General features: G+C 39.0%; 1 protein-coding gene across 1 annotated transcript; it reads right to left on the bottom strand.

Annotated features, from left to right (window-relative positions):
* Nucleotides 1–9,211: 9,211 nt before the first annotated feature.
* LOC310999448 (galanin receptor type 1-like) lies at nucleotides 9,212–19,025 on the bottom strand (the record flags this gene model as incomplete). Its single annotated transcript, XM_083989880.1, has 3 exons — nucleotides 9,212–9,532; nucleotides 18,201–18,266; nucleotides 18,360–19,025. 3 exons carry the CDS (start codon nucleotides 19,023–19,025, stop codon nucleotides 9,212–9,214), a joined length of 1,053 nt encoding a protein of 350 aa, XP_083846006.1.
* Nucleotides 19,026–23,669: the final 4,644 nt, after the last annotated feature.

Here is a 23,669-nt window from a genome sequence, read left to right as displayed (position 1 = left end):
CACATTTCAACATGTCTTTCAGGAGGATACTGAACCCCAAATTTAGCCCTGTTACATCCATGGTGTGAGATTGTGTTCGTGTATAGTAGGAAAAGGTGCTTTGTGAATGGATAAATGGAAAGCACTCTGAGTGGTCATTATACTCCCTACCCACACTCATAGTGCTTTTCTAGTTATATGGACCACTGAGGGTGCTTTCCAATGGAAGCCACATTTATCCATTCATCTTCCATTCATGTGGAAGAATATATTTTAAAGATTGTTCCTTTACCTATGTAGTACTACACATTTTAAAATGCTGTCCAACTACACCTATGATGTAGCTATTACTTAATGATTGCAGATCTCAGGTAAAGACACATCAGTAAGTGCAGATCAATTACTCTCTGGTAGTCATCATCTGTAATTAATAAAGTGAAAATAAGAAAGGAAAAAAAAGCTGTCAAATGGTTACATAAGTGTAGTTAATAGTGGTGTACAGAGGTCTTTGGTCATTATGCTTTAGGTATTATCAGCACATTAATATTCCAGCCTGTGACCTTGCAGATAGTATGTAAGTGTTCCATTCAGGGTGATTGGGAGTAGCCGACGTCTCAGCAGTGGAGTGAAGGAGAGGGAATTAACTCCATCATAAGGGACCTCTCCAGCCTTTGTAGCTACAGGGGCAAAAAACCTGGCCTGAATACAAAGCAGCCAATTAGCTGTCATGCATCAAGAAGATACAAGTGATATGCTGCACTGCCTGTTATGGTCACTCAGCATAACTGATTTGTAACTGTTGCTGATATGATCTCTTTTGCAAATTGAGTAAAACATACTTGAGAGACAGCCTGGCAGCACTGAGATCATTTTTATTTTTCAAGCTGACATCATTTACTAAAATCAAATTTTCCTAATTGCAGTTTTGCCTGAAATGGCTGAAATGTGGGACTATGTTTAGTGGTCTCTGGTCTTGGGTTCACCGGCTCTGCGCCACACTATGTGCAAGTTTGCATGTTCTGTCCAAGTCCTTTTTTGTGTGCTTTATGTTCTGTTGCTCTTAATTGTAAGGAAATGAAAGCAAACCTTTACTTTTCAGTCTTTCTCTTTGGTTCTGGGACTGCAGGGTCACATATGCTCAAATAACTTCAAAAAATACTTCTTTTTGGTATTGTGTGTTAGTAAATCAGCCCAGTCCATGCTCTGCAGTTGGGAAAGCCCATGCTGTTTCCCTAATGCTTTTCTGGGAATAGACATGTATCTGTGGTAATTGGTTTTTCACCCTGGAAAGGGTTTTTGCAATGTCCTTCGCATCCCACGATCACAGCGACCTGAAAGCAAAGCAACACAAGGAGAAATAACGGCTTCTTGTATATATGATATTTTCCCACTATCAAATGCACAAGTATGTAGGCTACAAGAAAACGTTGGTTGTCAGTTTTTCCTTTTTGCTGATGACATAAATTTTTATGCAGATTCATTGTTGTTTGAAGTTAACATATTATCCTAAATTAAGAAGAACAAAAACATTGATTATCATTTTTGCATGTTGAGTACAAACCATGTCTCCACTAATTATGCATTAATTCAGAATTAGGAGAGCTTAAACATTCCCAGCAGGGCGTCCACTTGCCTTGTAGAGAAGCAGAGAGGTTCCGTTGATTTTCAAACTTAATCAGAGAATTTTTCAAAACATAAGAGTGGACAAGGAACAGCTTCAAGTTTAGTTTAATTTCCTGGAAAGTTAAGGAGAAAACAAACTTGTTTGTAACAATGTGGTAAAACAAAGCAAAAAAAACCCAGCTCCCACAAAGTCAATAGTAAATTATAGCTGCTGCGCAGCGATGGGTCGGGTCCGGGCTACTTTTGGGCAAATTTAGGCAATTCTGAGCAACAAACAGGAGAATAGGAAGACAAGACAGTTGACCTTATAATGTTCAATTTGCACCAGTTGAGGATTGAACCCACAACCTCGGGAACCAAAGACCGTTGTCTATCGCAATGAGCTAATTGACAAGTGGCATTCAACAGTGGCTTCACAAATTGAGTAAGCCATTCACTGTCGTGTAGGCAGATTTGAAACCACAGTAAAAAGAAAAATCAGTTTTTGAGGTAAAATAATGATATGTATTTGTCAAACATCTACTATGAATCTAAGATGTTAGGAACCTTCACACATGGTCCAGTCCAAGCTATTTGGATTTTTAAATTTAGAAGCTTGCTGTGATGCCACCATTAGGACAATTGTCTTGTGTTTCGTGTTGAGGACAACTGACATTTTGATCTGTCATCATCATCATCATCGCCCTTGCTGGGTCTCGAACCCACAGCCTCTGACACCAAGAACCAGCTCCTAACTCGCTGAGCTAATTGGCTGGTAGTGAGACCTGCTGTGTAGCTTCATTTATCCACTCAGGTGAGTCAGTGCCCGGGCAGCTGTTGTGATGAAATGGTCAAAATTTCAGAAATTCAGTCATCTAAACAAAAATCTGATAATACATAAATTGCATCTTGACAGCATGGAAATGTTGGTGATTTGTTTTTAATGATAAGTGTTTTGCTTCATAAGAGAAAATATGATGTTTATAAATTCCACTCTCACATTGACTGCAGTTGTTCCCATGAGAGCAGAATTCAAAATGTTCTCAAAAATTCAGTTTTTGAGATAAAATTCTGATATTTGCTAAACTTCATCAACCATGACTCCAGAATATTGTCATTTTTTTTCAGGAAGATTGAAAATGTATTTATCAAGAATTTGATGGTATATGTTTACAGTACTGTTTACAGTCAAACGTTTTCATGCACTGTAGGCTCAATTTTTGCTTAATCAAAAATCCGAGAAACAAGTTTTGTGGAGGACGGTCTGGAGATACTCTGTAGCAAGTTTGGTGACAATTGAGCAAAAATTGTGGGAGGAGATACATTTTAAAAGTTTTACAGTTATTGAAAAAAACAGAGTGATGGACTTCATAATTTGTAATAAGTTTAAGTGGACAAAAGTTTCAGCAGTATTAAGGCTACTTTGTGGTGAAGTTTCAACACTGTAGCATCTACCGTTGGTTTGGTAGGAATTTTTAAAGTTTTTAAATTTAAACGCTTATTGTGCCCCCCCTAGGAGGGGGGGGCACATGTCCTTGGAGTTGAGTGAATCTGGCATGGGACTGGACCTTTGTGCAAAGTTTGGTGAGTTTTCGCCCATGGGAAGTATGACTTCCTTGGAAGAAGAAAGAAAGAAAGAAAGAAAGAAAGAAAGAAGAAGAAGAAGAATTCCTAGGAATACAATAGTGTCCTGGCAGCTGCGCTGCCCGGACCCTAATTAGAAATGTGTAAATTCCAGGGAAATAATAGTGGTTTAATGAACATTTTTTAAAGGTTAAATGCAACAACACATACTCTTGGTAATGAGCGACCTTTTCAGTCTGTTGCGCTGCTCCGTGAAGCCAAACTCGAACCCCATTCACGCTCCATCAGCGTCAATTAGATAACAGCCACCTCTGAAGAAATGAAGCAGGACTTTCTGTACGTGGGTAGGGTGAGCAACGCGTTTCCTTGTGAATGAGTGACTGAGTTATGTTGATCACTTCAGTCAAGTGTTTTTCTACTGCTTGCTGTGAGAGTGCGTTTTTGTCTTATCCTCTAGTGGTGTGGTGGAAGTGGGGAAAAATACACTGTGAGTGAATTTCGTGCCTGGTGGTGTGTGTATTTTTCAGCAGAGAGAAATAAAGAGGCATGATGTAACACATGGCTAAAAAAAACAGAAAGTGAGCCAAAGTGTTACTCCCCTATTATTTCTGACTTTTCCTTCTTTTGTGAAGGCAGAACCAGATCATTAGTTTTCAGTAAAAAGACAGTTATGATTAATTATCTCTGTGCAGCTCCACTGAGAAATACAACCCTGTCTGTGAAATATGAAAGAGAACATCATTAATCCCAAGTTGTGGAGGTAATTTTACTGCCACACACTCTGACTCTCTTGCTTTTGAAAGGGCTCATCAGGAGCAGAGCTCCTCTTAAGGCAGGAATGAGGTCACTTTGACGTCAAACCATAGAGAGCCATAGTTCTCTCAGTGTTGCTGCACCTACCTGTGTGACATAACAGGTAAACATGGACGGACAATCTGGTGATTTGTTGGGGGGAGGTGGGAAGCTATAAATAGCACTGATGTCTGTTTCATTCACATTGGTGTAATGATGATGCAATAATGTATGGTTAATGGGCAGCAAAACCCTACTGACTACTTTTACAAGCTTTCTGTAGCTCGAACTGAGGTGTAGCTATACAATTAAGAGAGGGTTGTTACATAAATGACCATCAAAGGATAAGTGGTAGGCAGCAGTGACAGTAAGAGCACCTAAGGCATTAATTCACACTCACACTGTGGGGTTCAGGCCAAGCTTAGGATGAGCCTGACAGAAACAAACATGGCATTTGTTATTTTGTATTACTCTAATACAGTACTTATGATACTGTATGCATTTGAACAATTAATCACAATGTGTTTAAATATGCTAAAAAAAACTAAAAAAAACATGACTTTTCCAGATGGTTTCAATGAAATGATTTGGTTTCATTATTAATACACACAACTCATTTGGAGAAGAGGTTATTTAGATATGAGATTATTTTTGCATTTATCATTCCAGCTCGCCCTCTGTGGCACTTCATTCTGCCTATTACTCTGCTTCCGCTGACTTTAATTTTGCATTTATTTATTATTATTATTATTATTTGAATCATGGCTACTTTTGCTGTGTTTTCATGTATGTTCATGCCAGGTTCAGTTTGTGACAGATTTTTCTCACTTCATTATTCCTCAGTCCTCTGAAACCTTACTAACACTCCACTGGTTCAAGCCATAATATTAATACTGTTAGTCATTGTTTGGCTTATGTTACTGTTTATCATCTGTATCTAGGTGATGCAGGGCTTTACAGATAATGTAAGGATGATATAGGGGCAAGGATAAGGCCAATAGCATCTTCATTCATTACCAGGGATTCAGATATCGATATTCAGATATTTTCAAAACTTCTTGTGGCAGTACTCTGATCCACGTACTGCTCATTGTCTGCATTCAGCTTACTTCTGCCTAAAACATTTGAACTCTTGACATCAAAATTTTCAATTCAGCCATTTACTTTGTGTGTGGATAAATTACAACTAAGCTCATTTGCCTTGAGCTAGAATTTCTACTGCTCTCCCCTTCGCAGTAAACCTGAAGGCAAGCAGACCTGCATTATTACTAGCTGCCACAGCACATGTACAAATACACTGAAAATCCACCACTAGCTGCTCTGTTGGGCTGCATTTAAAAGAATGAAACTCATCTGCTGAGATCTATATAAGTGGCGCTGAATTATTAGTGTTCTCAAGAGGAAATTAGAACATTTACAAAAGTCTGTTTTATGTGAGCTCAGAAACAAAATTGGAAAATAAGAGTGATAACACGAACACAATACAAACAAGAAAACGTCTCCTTTGGTCAAATGTTAAAGGTAAAACCAGCCATGTCCCTCCCCTAACCTCATGACAATATCCACATGCCACTCGTGTAATTTTATTTCAGCTCTGTCCCTGTTGGATATTTTTTTCCCCATGTGCAAGGACAAATGTGTGTGAAGTCTAATATTACTCTAGGGTCCCTTCTTGTTAGACATTTACTGTGCACGGCATCTTGAGATGACGGATCGTTTCCTCAGAGCTCTTAGGGACCACTGAGTTGAACTGATGCCAGGAAATGTTCTCCACTACTATATGTAAGCAACAAAAATGAACTCTGAGGGGAACCCGGCTGCTGGGATCCCACACCACTGTTTTCTTTCCTTTTGGTCACAACCCACTTTGACAGCGAGCAAGGTGATGGTGGTTGTTTTGTCTAGATGAGGCTGAAGAAAATCTCCTTTTATAGAAGTGAAGACTTCAATGAAAAGGGAATTTTTTTTCTCTCTTTGTGAAGAAAGACCCAATGCAAAGCAGTATAATTCATGAAATAATAATAATAATAAAAAAACTTCAAGGAAATGTCACATATTTTAATATAATTGTATATTAGAAGCAGCACTGCATTAAGACACAATCAAAAGCCAGGATATATTTGAAAATACCACTCAGATATGGAATACTTCAGAGAGCCGTAACAGTTTGTCACTTGTTGCATTTCAAGCACAGAAAGATTGAACAGACAAGAAAATAATGTCTCTTTTTGTGTTTTTCTCAGTTTGAGTAAATTATTTGATTAATAGAGCAAACAAAGCTGAGAAGACACACAAGGACAACCTCATCAAAACACATAAAGCACTGCAACACTGTATAAACCGTAGAGGATGAATCAATTTAAGAAAAAAAGAAAGAAATATAAATGCGGATCCTATACATTAAACCTACACTAAGAAACAGCACCTTCATAGCATTTCCTCACGCAACAGTTTGTACAGTGTGTGTTTGTGTTTGATTTTCTTGTAATGGGAGTAGAGTAATCTTGTAGCCAAAAGCTGAAAACAGCCTGCAAATTAAAGTGTAAATATTTAATTGATCTTGGTAGGCACAAGAGAGGAAATAGAGGGAAAGAGAGATTGCAATCAGCATTAAGAGGGATATAAATTAATTACACTATTACATGGTCCATGTAATTACAGGGTACACTGGATGAAATGGCTCATTTGAATTGTATTAGTATTTTTTTCTCTAAATCCCTCGATTCACTCCTGTACTTTCTTTCCTGTACTTGTCTCAATATTGGTGCACATTGAGTTTTTTAAATGATATCCCAAATAAACAAAATAATTACACAGTAATTTGTGGGCTGTGGTCTAGCAGAGTTGCTGAAATGATGCAGAAGTGATTTCTTTTGTTCATTAGCTCATTCTAACAACTCTCTGTCTGCATCTCACCAAAAGCCATGTATTCTGTGTTAGGTGTACATACACGTATTCCAAAAAGATTTTCCTCAGTCTTGTGTGGGCATTATAGAGTGTCTCCATCAGCATTAGATGGGACCAGAGTCATCAACTGCACCTCCTCAGCCCTGTAGGAAAAATCCTTGACTCCCACATGTGAGATTCTTGCCAACAGGGAGGATGAGAGTCTGCTGATTACACTGAGTTGCTCCTCCCCAGTGGGTGAAGTTGGTGTTAATCAGACATATCAGCTGAAAAAAGAAATCTGCAGCAGACCCAGTCTCCTCCACACATGGAACATGGTTACATAACCTAAAAAGTACATAGTCAACTTTAATTTGTGATTTTTTTTTCTTAAAAAAAAAGCTAACAATAGATGTGACACATTCTGTCAAGTCCACAAATTCAAAGATGTAGATAAAATACTGTTCGATACTGCAGGCCCAAGTTAAAGGTCTCATATAGTGTTTTTGTTTGAATTATTTTTGTATACTGAGGTAAAGCTGCGGCGCAGAGGCTTGGCACATCACATACATATGGCATACAATATCAGAATTCTTCGTTTGCACAGGGTATCCTGCTCCATTGTTTCTGTGGTTAGAAAGATGGCTACCACAAAATGTACAGAACGCTTCACATGTCCAACGTGTTCAGTCATATGGCACAAAACAATCCAATAACTTTTAAAATAGCAGAACAGCCAAACATGATGAGGCTTTCACAGGCAAATGAGAAAATGATTATAGTATTTACAACTAAATCTGTTTGAAATACAGATTTCAATCATATTGAGTGCAAAGCCAGTGGTGTTTTGTCTTCTTTTATCTACAGTGATAATCTTTTTTTTAGTAGGTGTTGGGCAAATTGTTCGGAAATGTCTGTATCAGTTAGCCTACTTGTTACATCATTTTTATGCTGCACTGCAGCAGCAGTTTCACAAATACAAGACATTGTCTGTCAATCTGATGGAAGATGGAAAAACAAAAACTGATACCCAAAATCCTGCCACCTTACACTCAAGCTAAGTTAGAATGACAACACAGTAGTTGCTATAGACTACGTATTGAAATTTTTTATTGTTACAATCTTTCCTGAATTTCTCCAGTAAAAATGTCCACTGACATTTTGCATGGCTGCCACCTTGTTCACTTTGAAACTATCTTTATTTGTCCTGACTTTATTCCCGTTGTGAAGCAGACACAAGTCCCACCTCTCACCTACAGTAGCCTATCTACAGCGGCATGCGTACCAGACCTCAGTTGCCATGGTTACTGATCTTTGCCATGGTTACTACAATAATGGTCATGACTTGGCCAGGTTTAGCACTCTGATTAGGTCTAGGAAAAGGTCATGCTTTGGGTTGAAATAGCTACCTCATTAACATTAGATGCACTTATCCTTAAAATTACTATTACTACCTGTAGATGTCGCCTACCAAGACATTGTCATGGGTCATAATAACCAGACAACACAATGACTCACACACATATGGCCAGTTTTTTTCTCAAGGCGGACAGTCTCGGCAGATGAATTTACACATCTGCTTCAAGTTTGACTGAGTTACATTCAAGTAGAAGTCTATTTTTGTGAAACTGCTCATTTCTGCCTTATTCACACACCCTCCAAATTTGAAGTGGCTAATATTAGCAAGCCAGCTAGGTTGGGTATAATTATGAGCCCACCATCTGATTCCTGGCAAGGCAGCAAATCAGCCAACAGAACATTACTAGGGTCAGTATATATAATGTGATTATTGACTGTATCCACCTACAGTTGATCACAGTACATGTAGGCCTAGGCCTAATGTAAAATGTTACTAAGTAATTCCCCAACACCAACATTCAAACAGCAGCAGGTCATCATGTTTTGACTCTGTTTAAAGCAGTTCTTACTTTATGTGGGAAAAAAATGAAAGGTGTAATACTTTTAAAGTGTGAAGGTGCCTTTTTTATGTGCCTGCTTGTAAATTCACCATGAAGTAAATATTCTCTGCAATCACAAAGAGTTTATCTTCAGAGGGGGGGCTATCATTTTCCTGAGTTATAAACGTCAACGGTTTTCATGAAATGAAAAGATGCAGGAAACAGACACTGATCAAAGAGTGAGTAATCACATCCTGCGGCCACAGAGGCTTTATCTCCTCCAGGTATAATGAACAGCGCTTATGTGGAACAGTATAGCTGTAGCAATATCCAAGCAACTACACTTAGCTACATCAGAAAAGTCCACACACCCACTCTTGTCTGATGGCTCTGTCACTTTGATTTTACAATGACTCTCACTGTGACAGGTGCTTTAATTTATTTTCATGTCACAATCCACAACTTGTCAGTCAAACGTTGGTGCAGTTGGTCGAGGGCGGCGTGTCCGCTTTGCTGCGGATCTCCTTGATGTCGTTGAGTGGGGACTCGCTGGTACCAATCTGGCACTTGAAGACCTGCTTGTAAGCTTTCCTGAAGTTCTCAGACAGGAAGGCGTAGATGACGGGGTTGACAGATGAGTTGCTGTACGCCAGACAGTGGGCGGCCACCCGAAACACAAAGGACGCCTGGTTCAGCGGGAAGGTTCCGAACTCCACCCAAAGGTGAACAACGTGATGAGGGAGCCAAGAGAGGCAGAACACCACCACCACCACCAGCACCGTCTGAGCCGTCTGGATCCACAGAGAAGATAAAAGTTTAAGGAGAGAGGTTTAGTCGAAGGGACAACATTAACATGGTGGGAGATTTAAATGGCCACAGTTTTGGTGCATTCAGATTTATCCTCCTAATTGTGTTATTGTAAAGTTTAATGTATGCCAATGTGTTAGCATGGTGCTAACAATCTAATAGTTTAACACAAATTGATTCAAGAGCAGAATTTTTTTTTTCAATTGTTTCAGGTCCTCCAAAACATCTTCTTTAACATTAGGTTTAAGGATTTGCCCACCTCTGAGGCATATTCATACATGCACACACCGCCACCTGTCTGTGAGCCATTGGCTAACAAAAGGCAAAACTATTAGCATAATTACCAATCAGTGACTGCTTCTACACCAAATCTACCGACACAACCACAATTAGCTTCGTCAGCAGCTCTGTCCAGAAGAATAGGCTAAAGGAAGTTCTCTCATCTCTGACATGCTTCATCAGTACTGACACATTTTTAGAATGGCCAAATAGGAGCAATCACTGTCTCTGAAAAGACATGTGATTGGCTAAAGTCTCCTGTCACGGACTAGATTTTCTAAAGCCTAAAGACCGAGCTAAAGGAGGTGCAAGCGTAGACACTACAAAATGCTGAGAGAGGATTATGGAATTTTTAACCTATGACTGACTACCTTGATCTTACGTAAAGGTGATTGATATCTTTTTTTTCCTTTTAATAAACTCACTCATTTGGAGTGTAGTCAAACACGCTACTGGATAAATATTCATCCATCCATCTTTTAGCAAAAAAATATGCTAAAAGATGGAAATGTGATAATTAGAGCTGAAGGACATTGCAGACTTGGTAATCATTTTCTATAGGTTTGTTATTATGAGTGGCCACTTGATGATGAGTGATGTCAGGACTTAATAGTACAGCATCTGAAACCAACAGATACAGTTGACCAATTTGTATGCAATTCCATACTAAGTCAGTGCCTCATAAAGTCCTTCATTTTATTACATTTAACTGGCCACTGCCTCATAAATCATATTATCCCACTGACATTTCACTCAACAGATCCAGCTGCATTACCGTAAATGATTAGATGACCCTGCTATGAGAGTTGACCTTGATACAGCCATTCAAAACATATTTTTTGTTTAACATTATAGTGGGTAGCTAATGTGGTACACTTGAAGGTGAAAGTAATGGGAAAACTGTCCAATCCATATCTAATTCAATCAGGTTGGATAGAGCTATGAGGGATATGACTATGACTTACAAAAATTCTGTATTGAGTTTAATTTATATGTTGAACCTTAAAGATTTACCATATCTTTAAAAAAAAAAAAAAAAACAGCCACAATGTTCAATAAACAGTCTGAGCAAGAGGAAAAATGTCAGAAGGACAGACCTCATTGTCTTGTCTAGCAGCAAACACAAACAGAAGGTCTCATGATATGGCTTCCACTTGGCAAATAACTACCTCTGAGGAAGATTCATGAGGAGCTCAATTACATGTATGCACAACGGACTAGATCCTGTTACTTTATCCACAGGTATATGAGATATATCCAGAGATAAAACGCCTTTAATGCATACAATCTGAGTCATAAGACGCGCAACTTTCAATTACTTCCAGTTTATATGGTTAAAAGTTACTTATTCATCCCCTGCCTTATAAAGACCCCAAAATTGAGACACTGACCAGATATATATATTTAGGATTGTGATAACTTAATGTTACAATTAGAGCAAACCAGTTTAATTTGTTATCTAAGGGGAAGGTGGGGGACGGTAAAGCCAATGGCAACAGCTGGAATGTGTCAGCACAAAAAAAGTAATTAAATGCTGCCTGATCTTCTGGGCCCCCACTCCACATGTGACTTGATAGCAAGTGGTTTTATGCCACAACTCATTAGCTCCCTCAATGGAAATAAAAATGTAAAGATGCTGTGAAGTTAATTTTAAACTCTGCTTTGTTCAGCAGTTTTGCTAAGAGAGAGTTAGAAATAAACATGCCATAATATGTCAAGTGCAGCTGTTAACAATCAAATCACTCACAAGTGCAAAGTGAGGCATCCTGCAGGCAAAGATACAAAGATAAGCATAAAACAGCACAAAAATGAGACATGAATACAGGCATTTGACATTTGACTCGTACGGACTTTGTACCAAGAAGTTCAAAAACATGTCAGAAAGGTAAGGATTCTGCAAAGTAGAGTCTCATTAATGGGATCTCTCAACTTTTATTGGTGAAAGTTGGGGCATTTAATGCTTGAAAATGTAGAGCTACAGTATATGTTCATATTTGGCCCTTGTATTCCTCTAATATGAAAGCTGCACACCATACCTCTATATATTATATCAACAACTGACGAAATGATGATGTGTGATGTGAGAAGGGTCAGGTATCACTCTATAGTGTTATTTTTAGCTAGGGGGACCAGATCCCAGAAAAACAAATGTGGCCTTGGGCCACTTGCAAGTGCCTCTGCCTGGCCCCAGTCCCCCTGAGAGAGCCAATGACAGTGTGGCCTTGGGCTTGACCCTCGCACATTTGTTTTTACCCTGATATAACACAGTGATTACACCATCTTTTTGTTGTTGTTTTTTCAGTTTGTTTGTGTGTGTGTGTGTGTGTGTGTGTGTCTTCACCCAGAGGACATTAGCCCCATGGCACTGACAACTGATAAATATAAATATGAGGGTGAAAAGATATCAAATTCTTTCTTGAGACAGCAGCCTGACAGAGAAGATAAAACTCCCTCTGAGTATCTTTGGTTTCACCCAGGTTACAACACAGACGCAATACTAAACAATTAATCAAGATTTACATGGCATAAAGAAAATCAATATGACAAAGGCAAACACAGTTTACTCAGCTTTCCTTTCTATAACACAAAGTGTGAATTTTTCAGCTCAGACCAAAATAAATAAACTGTATGGCTACACGGATGAGCAGTATAGTGTTGGTGCAAATGTTTGCACTGTCTGATGAAATGGTTCATGATCAACTTTTCAATTTAAGATCTTCCCACAGTCCAGTGCAGCATTGATCTTTTTTTTTCTTTTTCTTTTTCTATTTTTACAATGAATGTGTAAAGTAACTACACCTCATCGATCATATCAGAGGTAAACATCGCTGACTGGCCCTTATCCAATTTAAAATGAAAGGTCAATATTGGCCTGCAATATCAGCCCAACCCTTTTACACAAGTGCATACACCGCATACACTGACGCACACACACAAACACGGTACCCAGAGACAGGTTCCCACAGTTACAGTGTAACAGTATGTTAATAGCAGTGCTTTGTTTGGATAGCCTCCATAACACATTCATATCTTCACCTTAAACCCCTGAGAGCCATCAGTTAGGCTAATACAAACAGCAGCATCTCCACAGGAAGAAAAAACTAATAAAAATGATGCCTCTCCTCCCCCTCTCTCTAGTCACACTGTGTCTACTCATTTGTCTGAAGCTGTTAGCTGGTCACCAAATGTCTTTGAAAATTAATTCCAGCTATCACTCATTTTTGATACTGATATATTAACCTTTCAAATATCAATCAAAGTGTTTTAGTGTCAAAATTCATTGATGTGAATTTACTGTATTGCTTTTGTGAAATGATTAAAGTCAACGCTGGATATCAAGATAAAATACAGATTTATTTTCCTTAATGGAAAAAACCCCAGCCATGAAAACCATTAACAGCTATTGTGATGGGATGTGCTCTGTAATTCTGGGCCGACTGTGTTTCTGCATTTTAGCCTTTTTCAGTAAAAATAAATAAATAAAATGGATCCATAAAAGTGTTGCTTTGTTAACTTTTTTTTTCTTTCAGGGAAGTCTTCAGCCCTGTAAAACATCAGTGATAGCAATCAGGAGTTTGTCAGAATCAAGGTGGGTTTCACACCAACTCTTGATAATCATCATTGTACAGAGAGAAATCCATCAAGATGGCTGTGTCTTGAGTTTGTGTGAGGTTGCTATAATGAGGCTGTTTCTGACAGCAGCCCAACAGATCCTACTGCAGCCGCAAGACGGACCTAACATCTGGGCGCTGCAGCTCCTCCTCCAAATCTCGCTCATATTGGAAAATTAGCAGGGAGTGAAAAAAGTGCAGGATCCAGTTTAATGCTGACTGACTTACTAAATGCTAACCATAAAGGATGGTTCATGTGACATCGATTGCTACTCTAGGCACTGATAAACTGTTAAAAAAAAAAAAAAAAAAGCAATATTGAAATATTATAACCAATACTAATATGTGAGTATTTGGGAGGGGGCAATGACACACATCAATGCACCAATTATACCATTTCTTAGAGATGGCCCTCTAATTACTTTGTATTTACCACATAAAAGGTTTTATGGTATTATAATAATAATTTCTGTGTTTCCACATTTTGAAGCACAATAAATCGCTGCAGGTTGTATCTGCTGGTGTAACTAAGTAGGGTATACTTTAACCTACAGTTGTAACAGAAGTTGCACTGTTAATACACTGAACACACAACAAAGTAAATTACAGCTTTTCACCACTCATTTGACATGTTCAGACGGTCTTACTTTTCAATAGAAGTTGCTAAGAAGTGACTGGTTGATGCTGAGTGTCGTGATACTATTAATTGATACAGTTAGTAACACTTACTTTACAACTGTAACACTCAAGTGATGGTAACGCCATACTGTTATAAAGTGTGACAGGGATAGTTTATGCTTCAGAGATTGACAGTATAAACAGCATAAACTATCCCTGTCTCACGTGTGACACTGTGTGTCCCATTTGGATGTCTGACTCATATCATTATGCTCCTAAACTATACATTATTAACTGTCTTTTAACCTCTGATATGACACAGAGAATCCATTCAAAATATAATTGTCTGCCAAGTAAAATGAACCCTGTGATTCAAAAGAACATTAAGCAAGAGCATTCATTTTTCAAACCAGGAAGCAACAATATTTTAGACTTTCTTCATTTGAACAGGGCATAAATCGAGATGGATTAAGAGATTCATTTAAAACAGATTCCTCACATTTTTGCACAAAGACCATACAGAAAGATTAAGGAAGACGGTTTCTTGGTGATTTCTCTTGTGAAAGTGTCTAATTTGAATGTTGGAGTGTTGGAGTCTAATTCCTACTGTGGGTGTCCAAACAGATAAGAGGTTTGCCTAGATGTATTTCACAACCAGAGTGGGAGTAACCTTGCTTTTCCCAGATGTCACCAACATGTCTCTCAGTCCCAGCAGCTCACTGCTGGGACCCAGGTAATCCACACAAACTATTGATTAAATGCTTATTTGAACAAACTCCCCCCACCTCACCGAGGACGTTGTGTGGCCCACTGCAAGTTACTTATTTGTCTCATTCGCTTGCAAACATGGCACCAGCGCCATGATTAATTAATAACAATTGAAGTTAGTGTAACAGTGATATTCCTTTGAGATAATCTGGTCACAAGTGATGATCTTGGTCCCTAGCAGAGATATGGAGAATAAAGTGTAATGCCACAGTGGAGGAAATTCAGACAAGAAATAGTTCTGCTTGTGTTTTTCATCCCCCTGATATGTCCCATAGGAGCATCCCCTTAAAAGGGGCCTCTACAACATCATGCAGACTGGACCATTGTTGGTACTATTGCCATAATAAAGATGCAACTTGACCAAGAGGAGTCATGGCTTTGTTAGGTTTAGCAATATATCACAACAGGCCGTGGTATATTCTCATTATACCACGGCTAAGGGGTGTTCTTCGGCCCAATGCGAAGCAGAGGGACGAAAACCCCCTTAGAGGGTCTACGTCACCACTCATTTCTTTGCTCCTGTTATAAACTTTATGTCCACTAGATGTCATCTAATCTAAAATCTAATTATAATAACCAGCTGCACAAATAGCCCATGGACTCATTTTTCTCAGGAGGAAAGTTTCTCCTATATGTATACCGTAATCATCCAGAGTCAGACCATAATAAGCAAACATCCAACCAATTACTGCAAATTTCTGATAACAACGTTATCTACAAACCTAGTCTGCAAAGCCTCTGTAGCTGACACTTCAAAATAAGTCAAAGTCAAAATAAGAGCCAAACACTAGCACATTTTATTTTACTTTAAAAGGCCTTTGAACATGGTGATGATTGTTGCTTGTCAACATATGCCATCATTATCTTTACCAGAGGTTATAATACAACCTCTGAGCAACACCATGTTTTCAGAAAAGACTGGAGGCTACTCACGGAGTCACCAAGGGAAAGAGATGAGATGGGTTGACATAAGCCCACAGGCTAGCTGGTTGGCATGCAAACTTCAGTATTAGGAAGAGAGTTAACATTGTTTTCCACCTCTGGAGACAACTGTTGATGAGTAAAGGAATAAAATCTGATGCTGAACACACAGCATTTAAAAAGCTATTAATGCTAGTGGCGCAATGGCAGAATTTACAATCACCCCCTGTCAATGTTTGTAGCTATCTGGTTTCAATACATTTCTTCTAAAAGCCAACATCAACACTATGGCCAGATTATTTCTCCTAGAAATAATGTAGGAAAAGTTGAGGGTTGTGTGTAGCCTACTGTAGCTACGAAATTTAACACAAAACTCCACTGAGCGTTGCAGATGCCTTTCAGGTTAAGTGCCTTTTCAGCCCTGTTTAATCTGCAGGAGTGAAGGAAAGTGTGTAACATGTTTTGTCGAAGTCTTTAGTGCAGAAATGAATGAAAGTGACAATCTGTCAAACAGCCAAGATATGTCATGACTGTCATGGAAGCTGAGCTCAAATAGACTGAAGTCTGAAGAAAATTGGCAGAGAAATGATTTTTGACCATTTCCAAGGGAAGATAGAAACAGCTTGAATGATGAGCACTTTCCTCCCCTTAGATTCATGTTATCCCAGGGAAACCTTCCCAACAGTAGACAAAATGATTCCTTACCTCAAAAAGCTCTTTTGTCAAAAAAATATAAATTGGAAAAGGGAACTGTCCTATAATCAGTGTCATCTCACATTCAGGCCACTAAAGGCAGTTTGAAAGGTGTGACTACAACGTTAGCAGCAGGGGTAGCCATCTTGGAATAATACCTGATCTGAGTCAGAATAAAGGTAGGTTTTTCTATTCTCCCCATTCTGCTGACATTGTGTCAGTGTAACAATAACCCAGTGTAAAAAAGTTTTTGTACAAAATAACATAAAATATCTGGACAGAGCCATGCTAACTGTTCAGGTATTATGCTAGGATAAGATAATAATCTCTTGCCTCCTGTTGCCACACACTCTGAATGGGCAAATATATTGATCATATAACATTTGCACTGTACTTTATTTCTCTTCATGCTGTAATTTCACATTAATTTTAGTCACATTGTTAGCACTGATGACAGCGGGGTGACATTAGAAAGATATAGTTCATACGTATCTCTTTGAAGTTTGTAAGTTTTCTGACTGTTCTTTAGTGTTACTGTGTTTTTAAATAAAACAAAATTATGACAGTAGCTGGTCTATTCACATTCATTTGCACATCCATTATTCAGTTTTCAGTTTGATTATATTTGAGTATTTGTGCATTGAGTTTTTATATGCTGCACATTAATCATCTTGTTATAAAACACAAGCTGAACAACACAACACACTGGAAGGGAAACATATTTTTGGCACAAGCACTAGGCCTATAAAAAGTTACTGATTTCTAAGTGAATATCCATATGCAGTTATTCATTGTTGATACTGCATTCAGATTGCATCTGTTCTGTTCTAGCAGTTTACTGCTTTACATCTAAACCTTGTATAATAAAGCATACATCAAGGTAGAAATGTGTATACATGTGTTTACATTTTGATCAACTGTTTCCCTTCCAGCTGATCTGGAGCTGCTGAAATGACTGTGGCTATGAGGAACAATGGACAGACAGACGGACAAGCAGGCAATAGCTGATAACTGCCTCTCTGGGAGGCTAAATGACCTCCACTAAGAATAATAACGATTAGATGGCACTTTGATTGCATATTGCCTTTTGGCTACTTTTCCTGAGTGGGTCAGTTAACATCAAACATTATGAAGTTAATATTCATTATTTTGCCCCTAAAGATAAGTAGAGAGAATGGAAATAGTTTCATCTGGCTGCCTGTTGAAATTGAGGAAATGGTGTAGCATATGGTACGAGCTCTGAATAATGAGAGTGTGGGGCAGTGTAGATGTGATATAGTATATCTTCCGAAAGGTCAAGAACACTGACCTCTGCTTTGAGTCAAACCATATGTTGAAAGAGGCTGCAGCTAAGTGAACTGTGAAATAGCCTGAGAGATGGAGGGCACTTCACTGAAAAGTATGACTATGAGTGCCTTTTCTTAAAATTTATATAGGGCTGAAACCATTCACCAACATAATCGCCATCCTCATGACAGGTAAAAGGTGTAAAGGGAAATTCAAGTGTTCAGAAGGTCAATTTGAAGGAAACGTTTATCACACAATGAGTATATTATGTTGTTAAAACTTTATTTTCCTTGGACTTAACTTGAAAAATGTTAGTGATATTTATTGCAAATTGCACTGTGGGGCAAAAGCAGGACTATTTGATCTTATCTAATATCTATGGTTTGATCTATCTATCCATCTACAGCATCTATTCAGTGCACTGGTATATGTATTTTATATGTATTTATATATAAAGACTGGTTATAATACATACCTTTTTCTTTGATGCCTCTGACTTTTTGGACATATTTCTTAGTTTTTTGTGCAAGTGATTTAAAACCTGTAAGTACAGAAATGAAAGTAAGACATTTTAAGATATTTTTTGATACTTCAATCATTTCCATGATTATTAAATGACCCAAGCTTTTCTTACCTTTGCGTAACAGAAGGAAATCAGCAGCAGAGGCAACACATAACCAAAGACAAACGTGCAAACCACATAGACTTTCTTCTGGTTTTGATCTGGCCACACTTCCCAGCAAAAGGTGTGATTCTCCCCTCTGTGAAAGATGTTCTGGTAATACATGACAGGCGCTGCCATGGCCAGGGAGAGTATCCAAATCACCACCACTCCGATCAGAGCATGCTTCGCCACCCGGATAGAGGAGGACTTTCTCGAGTGCACGATGGCAATGTATCGGTCCACGGACATGGCAGACAGGGTGAAGATGCTCACCAGCATGGACACAGTGAAGAAATAGTGGATGAATTTGCAGATGAATGCGCCCAGCACCCACGTCGGCATCATGTAGATGGTGGACTGGAAGGGGATACAGAAGAGCAGATAGGAGAGGTCTGCTATGCTCAGGTTGAGGATGAATATGTTGGTGGTGCTGCGCGGTTTCCCCGGTTTGCTCCGGGCCAGCACGGTGATCACCATGGAGTTGCCCAGCACGCCGAGCGTAAAGATGAGTCCGAAAACCAGGAGCGTGATGAAATTATCCATGCCGATTCCGAATAAAAGTTTCTGGTTGTCTTCCTCCGGTTTGCTGATGTTCCATGGCTCTTCCAAGAGCCAAACAGACTCGGATAAGTTCATGATTTCTTCTCTTTTTTTCCCACCACCTTAAGATGAACTCGAAACGTTACCAGGACGACCTACAGGAGGTCTGTGTGCCACTGCTGCTTCATGGCACTGAGTTTTCAGAGCAGAGCTTTGTGGTCCGGTGCGCCACATTTAGCGCTCTCGCACATATTGTTTTCGCCTCTATCTCAGCTCCTCCGCTTTATTCTTACACTCTACCTCAGACCATTTGTACGAGTAAACAAATGTCTCAAGCTTTCTAGTTCTCTAAACAGCATGTATCAGTCCCACCGCTGTGCGTATTGGAGTCCCTCTCTCCATGCGCACCTGATGCATCTGTGCACAGACCGCGCTGCTGCTGCTGCTCCTGCTGCTGCACTCTGCTGCCTATTTCTCTGCGTCTGGACTTTTTCCCTCACATAATAGCAGGGGTTGGGCTGTGTCATTCACGTCAGCACCCAGTATACCACCTCCCAAGAAATCCTTAGGGAGAGAAAGAACTATTTGTCTGGATACGTTTTTTTCCCCCTCCACGTTTCTAAAAAAAAACATCCCTGTGCAATTTAGATGCCAGAGGCCAATGCCATTATCTCAGTCAGATTCATTTAGTTTTGACACTCTATGGTTTGGGAGCAAATGTTATTGTGATTATCCGCCTCGACTGCTTGCTATGATTGCCTTATTTCAGATTCATTGTCTTCTGTCATAAAGGGGAAATAAGCTTTTCTAAATCTGTAAAAAGTTTAGTGTTGTGATTGTAAGGCTTCCTGCTCACGTTATTTCAGCAAATTTATGCAGAAATGAATGAAAAATATGTATTAACCAAGGACTTATGGTGGTGTAATTAGGATGTCCCAGATACACTGACAGCTGTCCAAACCAGATACTGTGAAGTAAAAGTTGAGAACCAGCAAGTCAAGAAACCAAACTGAAAATACAGTATGTAAATAAATAGGAAATCTTGAGTCTTGAATCTTCACCTCTCTTTGCAACTGTGACCAAATAGTGAAATCTACTGGCAGACAACCCTAACAAACTTCCTCAGTGAAGGTAAAATGTAATGACAAATCCACACACATAAGAAAATCATATCACACATAGTATCACAGAGATGACAAAATCTCTCTCTGCATTTCAGAAGATTCAAAAGCAGAAAATGATTCATCACTTTGTGATCAAAGGTCACGCTTACCACACCCCCATAAACTGTGCATGCTCCTCTGAAGACTTGGGGTCATGTTAGAGTCAAAGTTGAGGAGCTGCTGATGAAAATTTCATGTCAGTTGTTGACTTATTGTTCACTGTTATGGAAAAGCCTCTGAGCCGAGCTTATCACACCGCCTGTGCTCTGCTGGAAACACAATATTGAAATACTGGAGTAATAAGGTTTATCTCCATGATCACAAGACCCGGCTCTGCTGCTGCCGTAACCTGTGTTGAATCGATTAGCCAGGCAAGCTGGCCATATCTGATAGGCTCACTCTACAGTGCTGGTTGTATGATTATTTCCATCATTGATTAGTCTGGCGGTATAGGCGAATTACCTGATCTGTCAGTAAATTGTGAGAAATGACAACACCCAGAGCCCAAGCTGATGTCTTCATGACTTCATTGTTCCGAATTCAAATCACAGAAATTCCTCACAATGAGAAGATAGATTCTGATCACGTTGCCATTTTTGTTAACTTATTTATTTTTCCCAGTTAATTCCTTGAATATCTTTTTCTCTTTTTAATTTTCTCTTTAATATGTGCAAAATAAAGAATAATCAATCAATCAATTCCAATGCTAATTTTTAAGACACACTTGAATCTCCTGCAATCTCGGACTTGAAACATGATTTCTTTGTAGAACTGAAGCATTTCACTGGAAGTTTGTGCACTCACATTGCACACTTGCTTTTTTAGCATCAATAACAATTATTAGCTACAATAAACAGCACAAAGACATTGGACTATATCAAGTTTGGCTCCATTGCCTTGGTGTTTGATCACTGTGAATGTTACTCCGATGTCTTTACTCTCCAACCATTGATGGCTGATTTTTGACCATTCTGGGGCAGTGGAAACAAGTTGTAAACTCAGCTCTGATAGTAAAACCTGTTATTGTAGAGTTGGAGATTTCCATAGTAGTTAAGTTGAAGTTGTGTCAGTGGCTGTTGAAGTGCACTATATATCTCCTTTTAGATCTGTGTTTGGTCTCTGTGGTGAATGTGGCTCTCTGGCTGCTAAATGCTCTAAAGTGTTTGTCACTTACAGCCTGCTGTTTGGTGCTGATTAGATAGTCGTGGATGCTGTTTATGAAACAGGTGCCTGGTGGTGTTGGGTGAGAGTAGCTACTATGGGAGCAGTGAGAGTGAGCCAAAGCAGTAAAGTTGTCAACTGGACAGTGAGTCAATAAAATGAGTCTCACTATAAAGCCCTGTTGCGCTGCAGGTGGGAGCTCCAGGTGTATATTCCCTGGTGAGGAAAGTTCTTTTTTTTCAACTACTCCTTTCGCAATGTCAGCTTTCATCTTGTCTTTGATACCAAAGCTGCAGTTACCTGCACACATCTTTTCATTGTTGATGGAAAACTCTTTGAATGGGATGTGATTTAATATGATTAAGAGTATAGATTCAGATAAGATTACATTATTTGCCCTTTTATTGTCGAACATAAAGTTCAATGTCAATGATGATCATATTGCTATGAAAATATTGATTGTGGAGTTCTAAGCTCCTGTTAGTGAAGGTTGTATTTCTACAGGTGCCATCTTTGTTTTTCATCTGTTCAGTGGCTGTCACTGTTTGTTCTGTTCTCAACCGTCTTCTGTTTATATCACTCTGAACAACCTTGAGATTCAAGACTTTTCACAGATGATACCAATCTGACAAAGAGGGATTAGAGCAGCACATAAAGAAAGCTTTATGAGCTGGCTATGGTGTTGTAGCGATCAGTAATAGAATAGATAGACTTACATTTTTCACAAGTAAGTAATTTCATTCTTTATGCCAAATGCAATATGCATTGCACGATGTATACGTTCTCTTGAGTCCATTTAACCTGCCCTTTTGAATGGAAGATACTTTCGCTCTGCCTTTAGTTTTACTGCCTTCTTCTTGCTAACACAGTTGACAGATGTTTAAAAATTCACCTTGCAGCCCTCTCTTATTGTATATCTTTCCTTGTGGGTAGAGAATGCATCCATGTCAGAAAGTATGTTCCTGTTCTCTGTCCATTGTTTGCCTTTGTACTCCTGACACCCTTTGTGTCTCATTAGTCTTGGCTGTGTTTGAAAATGAAACGAGTGCAGGTTCATAGAGCTCTATCGGCAGCGAAGGCAACCGGGCGGGAAGGCGTAGGTGAGGATGGGTCAGGATGGAATAATTCAGTGGTTTCTGCTCCTGTCAGACCTTCACAGCCCGCCAGTGAAGCTCTGCGCTCTCTGCTGCGCCTCCCAGCAAACAGAGGTAGGTCTGACAAAAGGGGAGACATCAAGCAGAACAAAGAGCATACATCACAACAGCCATCCATCTGTTTGAACATGATTCGATTGTGTATGTAAGCTCTAAATGTTGTGTGTAATTGTTATTCAAAGGTCAGACACAGCAACAACAACCAACACAAAACAGATATCTAAAGAGGTTATTCCACTAATATAATAGAGTTAACATTATTCTGTATACTACTGACATGTCATCCTATAGTATCCATACTGTACATTTCCACTGCCTTTGTAATTGCAGTGTTCTGTGTAGAAGTGCTTTAAAATATTTTCTGTACATATTTATTTTACATACGTCATTACTTTATAAGTTCTCTATGCTCTAGTCTATACAGTTACAGTATATTCTCCTGTTGAAAACACAGAATGTTTTTAACGGTGTGAAATATTGGTTGGTATGAAATCAATTTACCTTAATTGTAGCCTGCAAAATCTTTTAACTGCTAGTTGTGCCATGGAGGACCATTTTGATAAGTGGACCCCTATGTTGTTTATTATAATAATCCACTGTGCTGATCTATAGGTGGTCCTAAGAGAAACAGCAACAACAAAGGCAGAGAAGGAAAACATAGCTGACAGCAAGCTAACATGGACGTACACGGTGCAGGTTTCAACATTTAAAAAAATAATTGACCTACTAAAACCTCTTAAATGCATTTGGTCCGACCTCAGGGACACTCAGAATACATCCTGTTGAGTGAACTTGGTAAATGGCCAAAACTTCATTGGGCACCTTGACATCAAGTGGGTTATTTTCTCCATCCAGAGACACAAAGGACATGTTTGCAGGTTGAGCAGTGCTCTTTGTGAGAAGCAAACCTCATGTTTAAAACACTATTGATAAAGTCTTATGTCATGTTTTGGTGTGTTCAATAAGGTATAAGGGCAGCGATACTAATACTAAAACAAAGACAAGTAGTACAACCAGTAGACCTCACAGCAGCCAGTTATTTTCTTGTCCAGCATTAGAATACACAATGATATTTTACAGATATCTTCCACTAGATGGGGCTATTTTATATTGAAGAGATGCATTTAAGACGTTTTTTTTTTTTTTTTTTAATCCCAGTTGTGATGGAAATCTATTGTTGATAGCTTACTGTGCATTTTGAGTGTTTAGACTGTTTGTTGCTGTCTCTGGCACTAATCTGGCTCTATAATTCCCTCTCTCTG

Source organism: Trachurus trachurus, assembly GCF_905171665.1.
Source record: "Trachurus trachurus genome assembly, chromosome: 16".
NCBI classification, from domain to species: Eukaryota; Metazoa; Chordata; class Actinopteri; order Carangiformes; family Carangidae; genus Trachurus; species Trachurus trachurus.
Note: the sequence above shows the minus strand (reverse complement) of the source record. Positions and strands in the feature narration are given on the sequence as shown.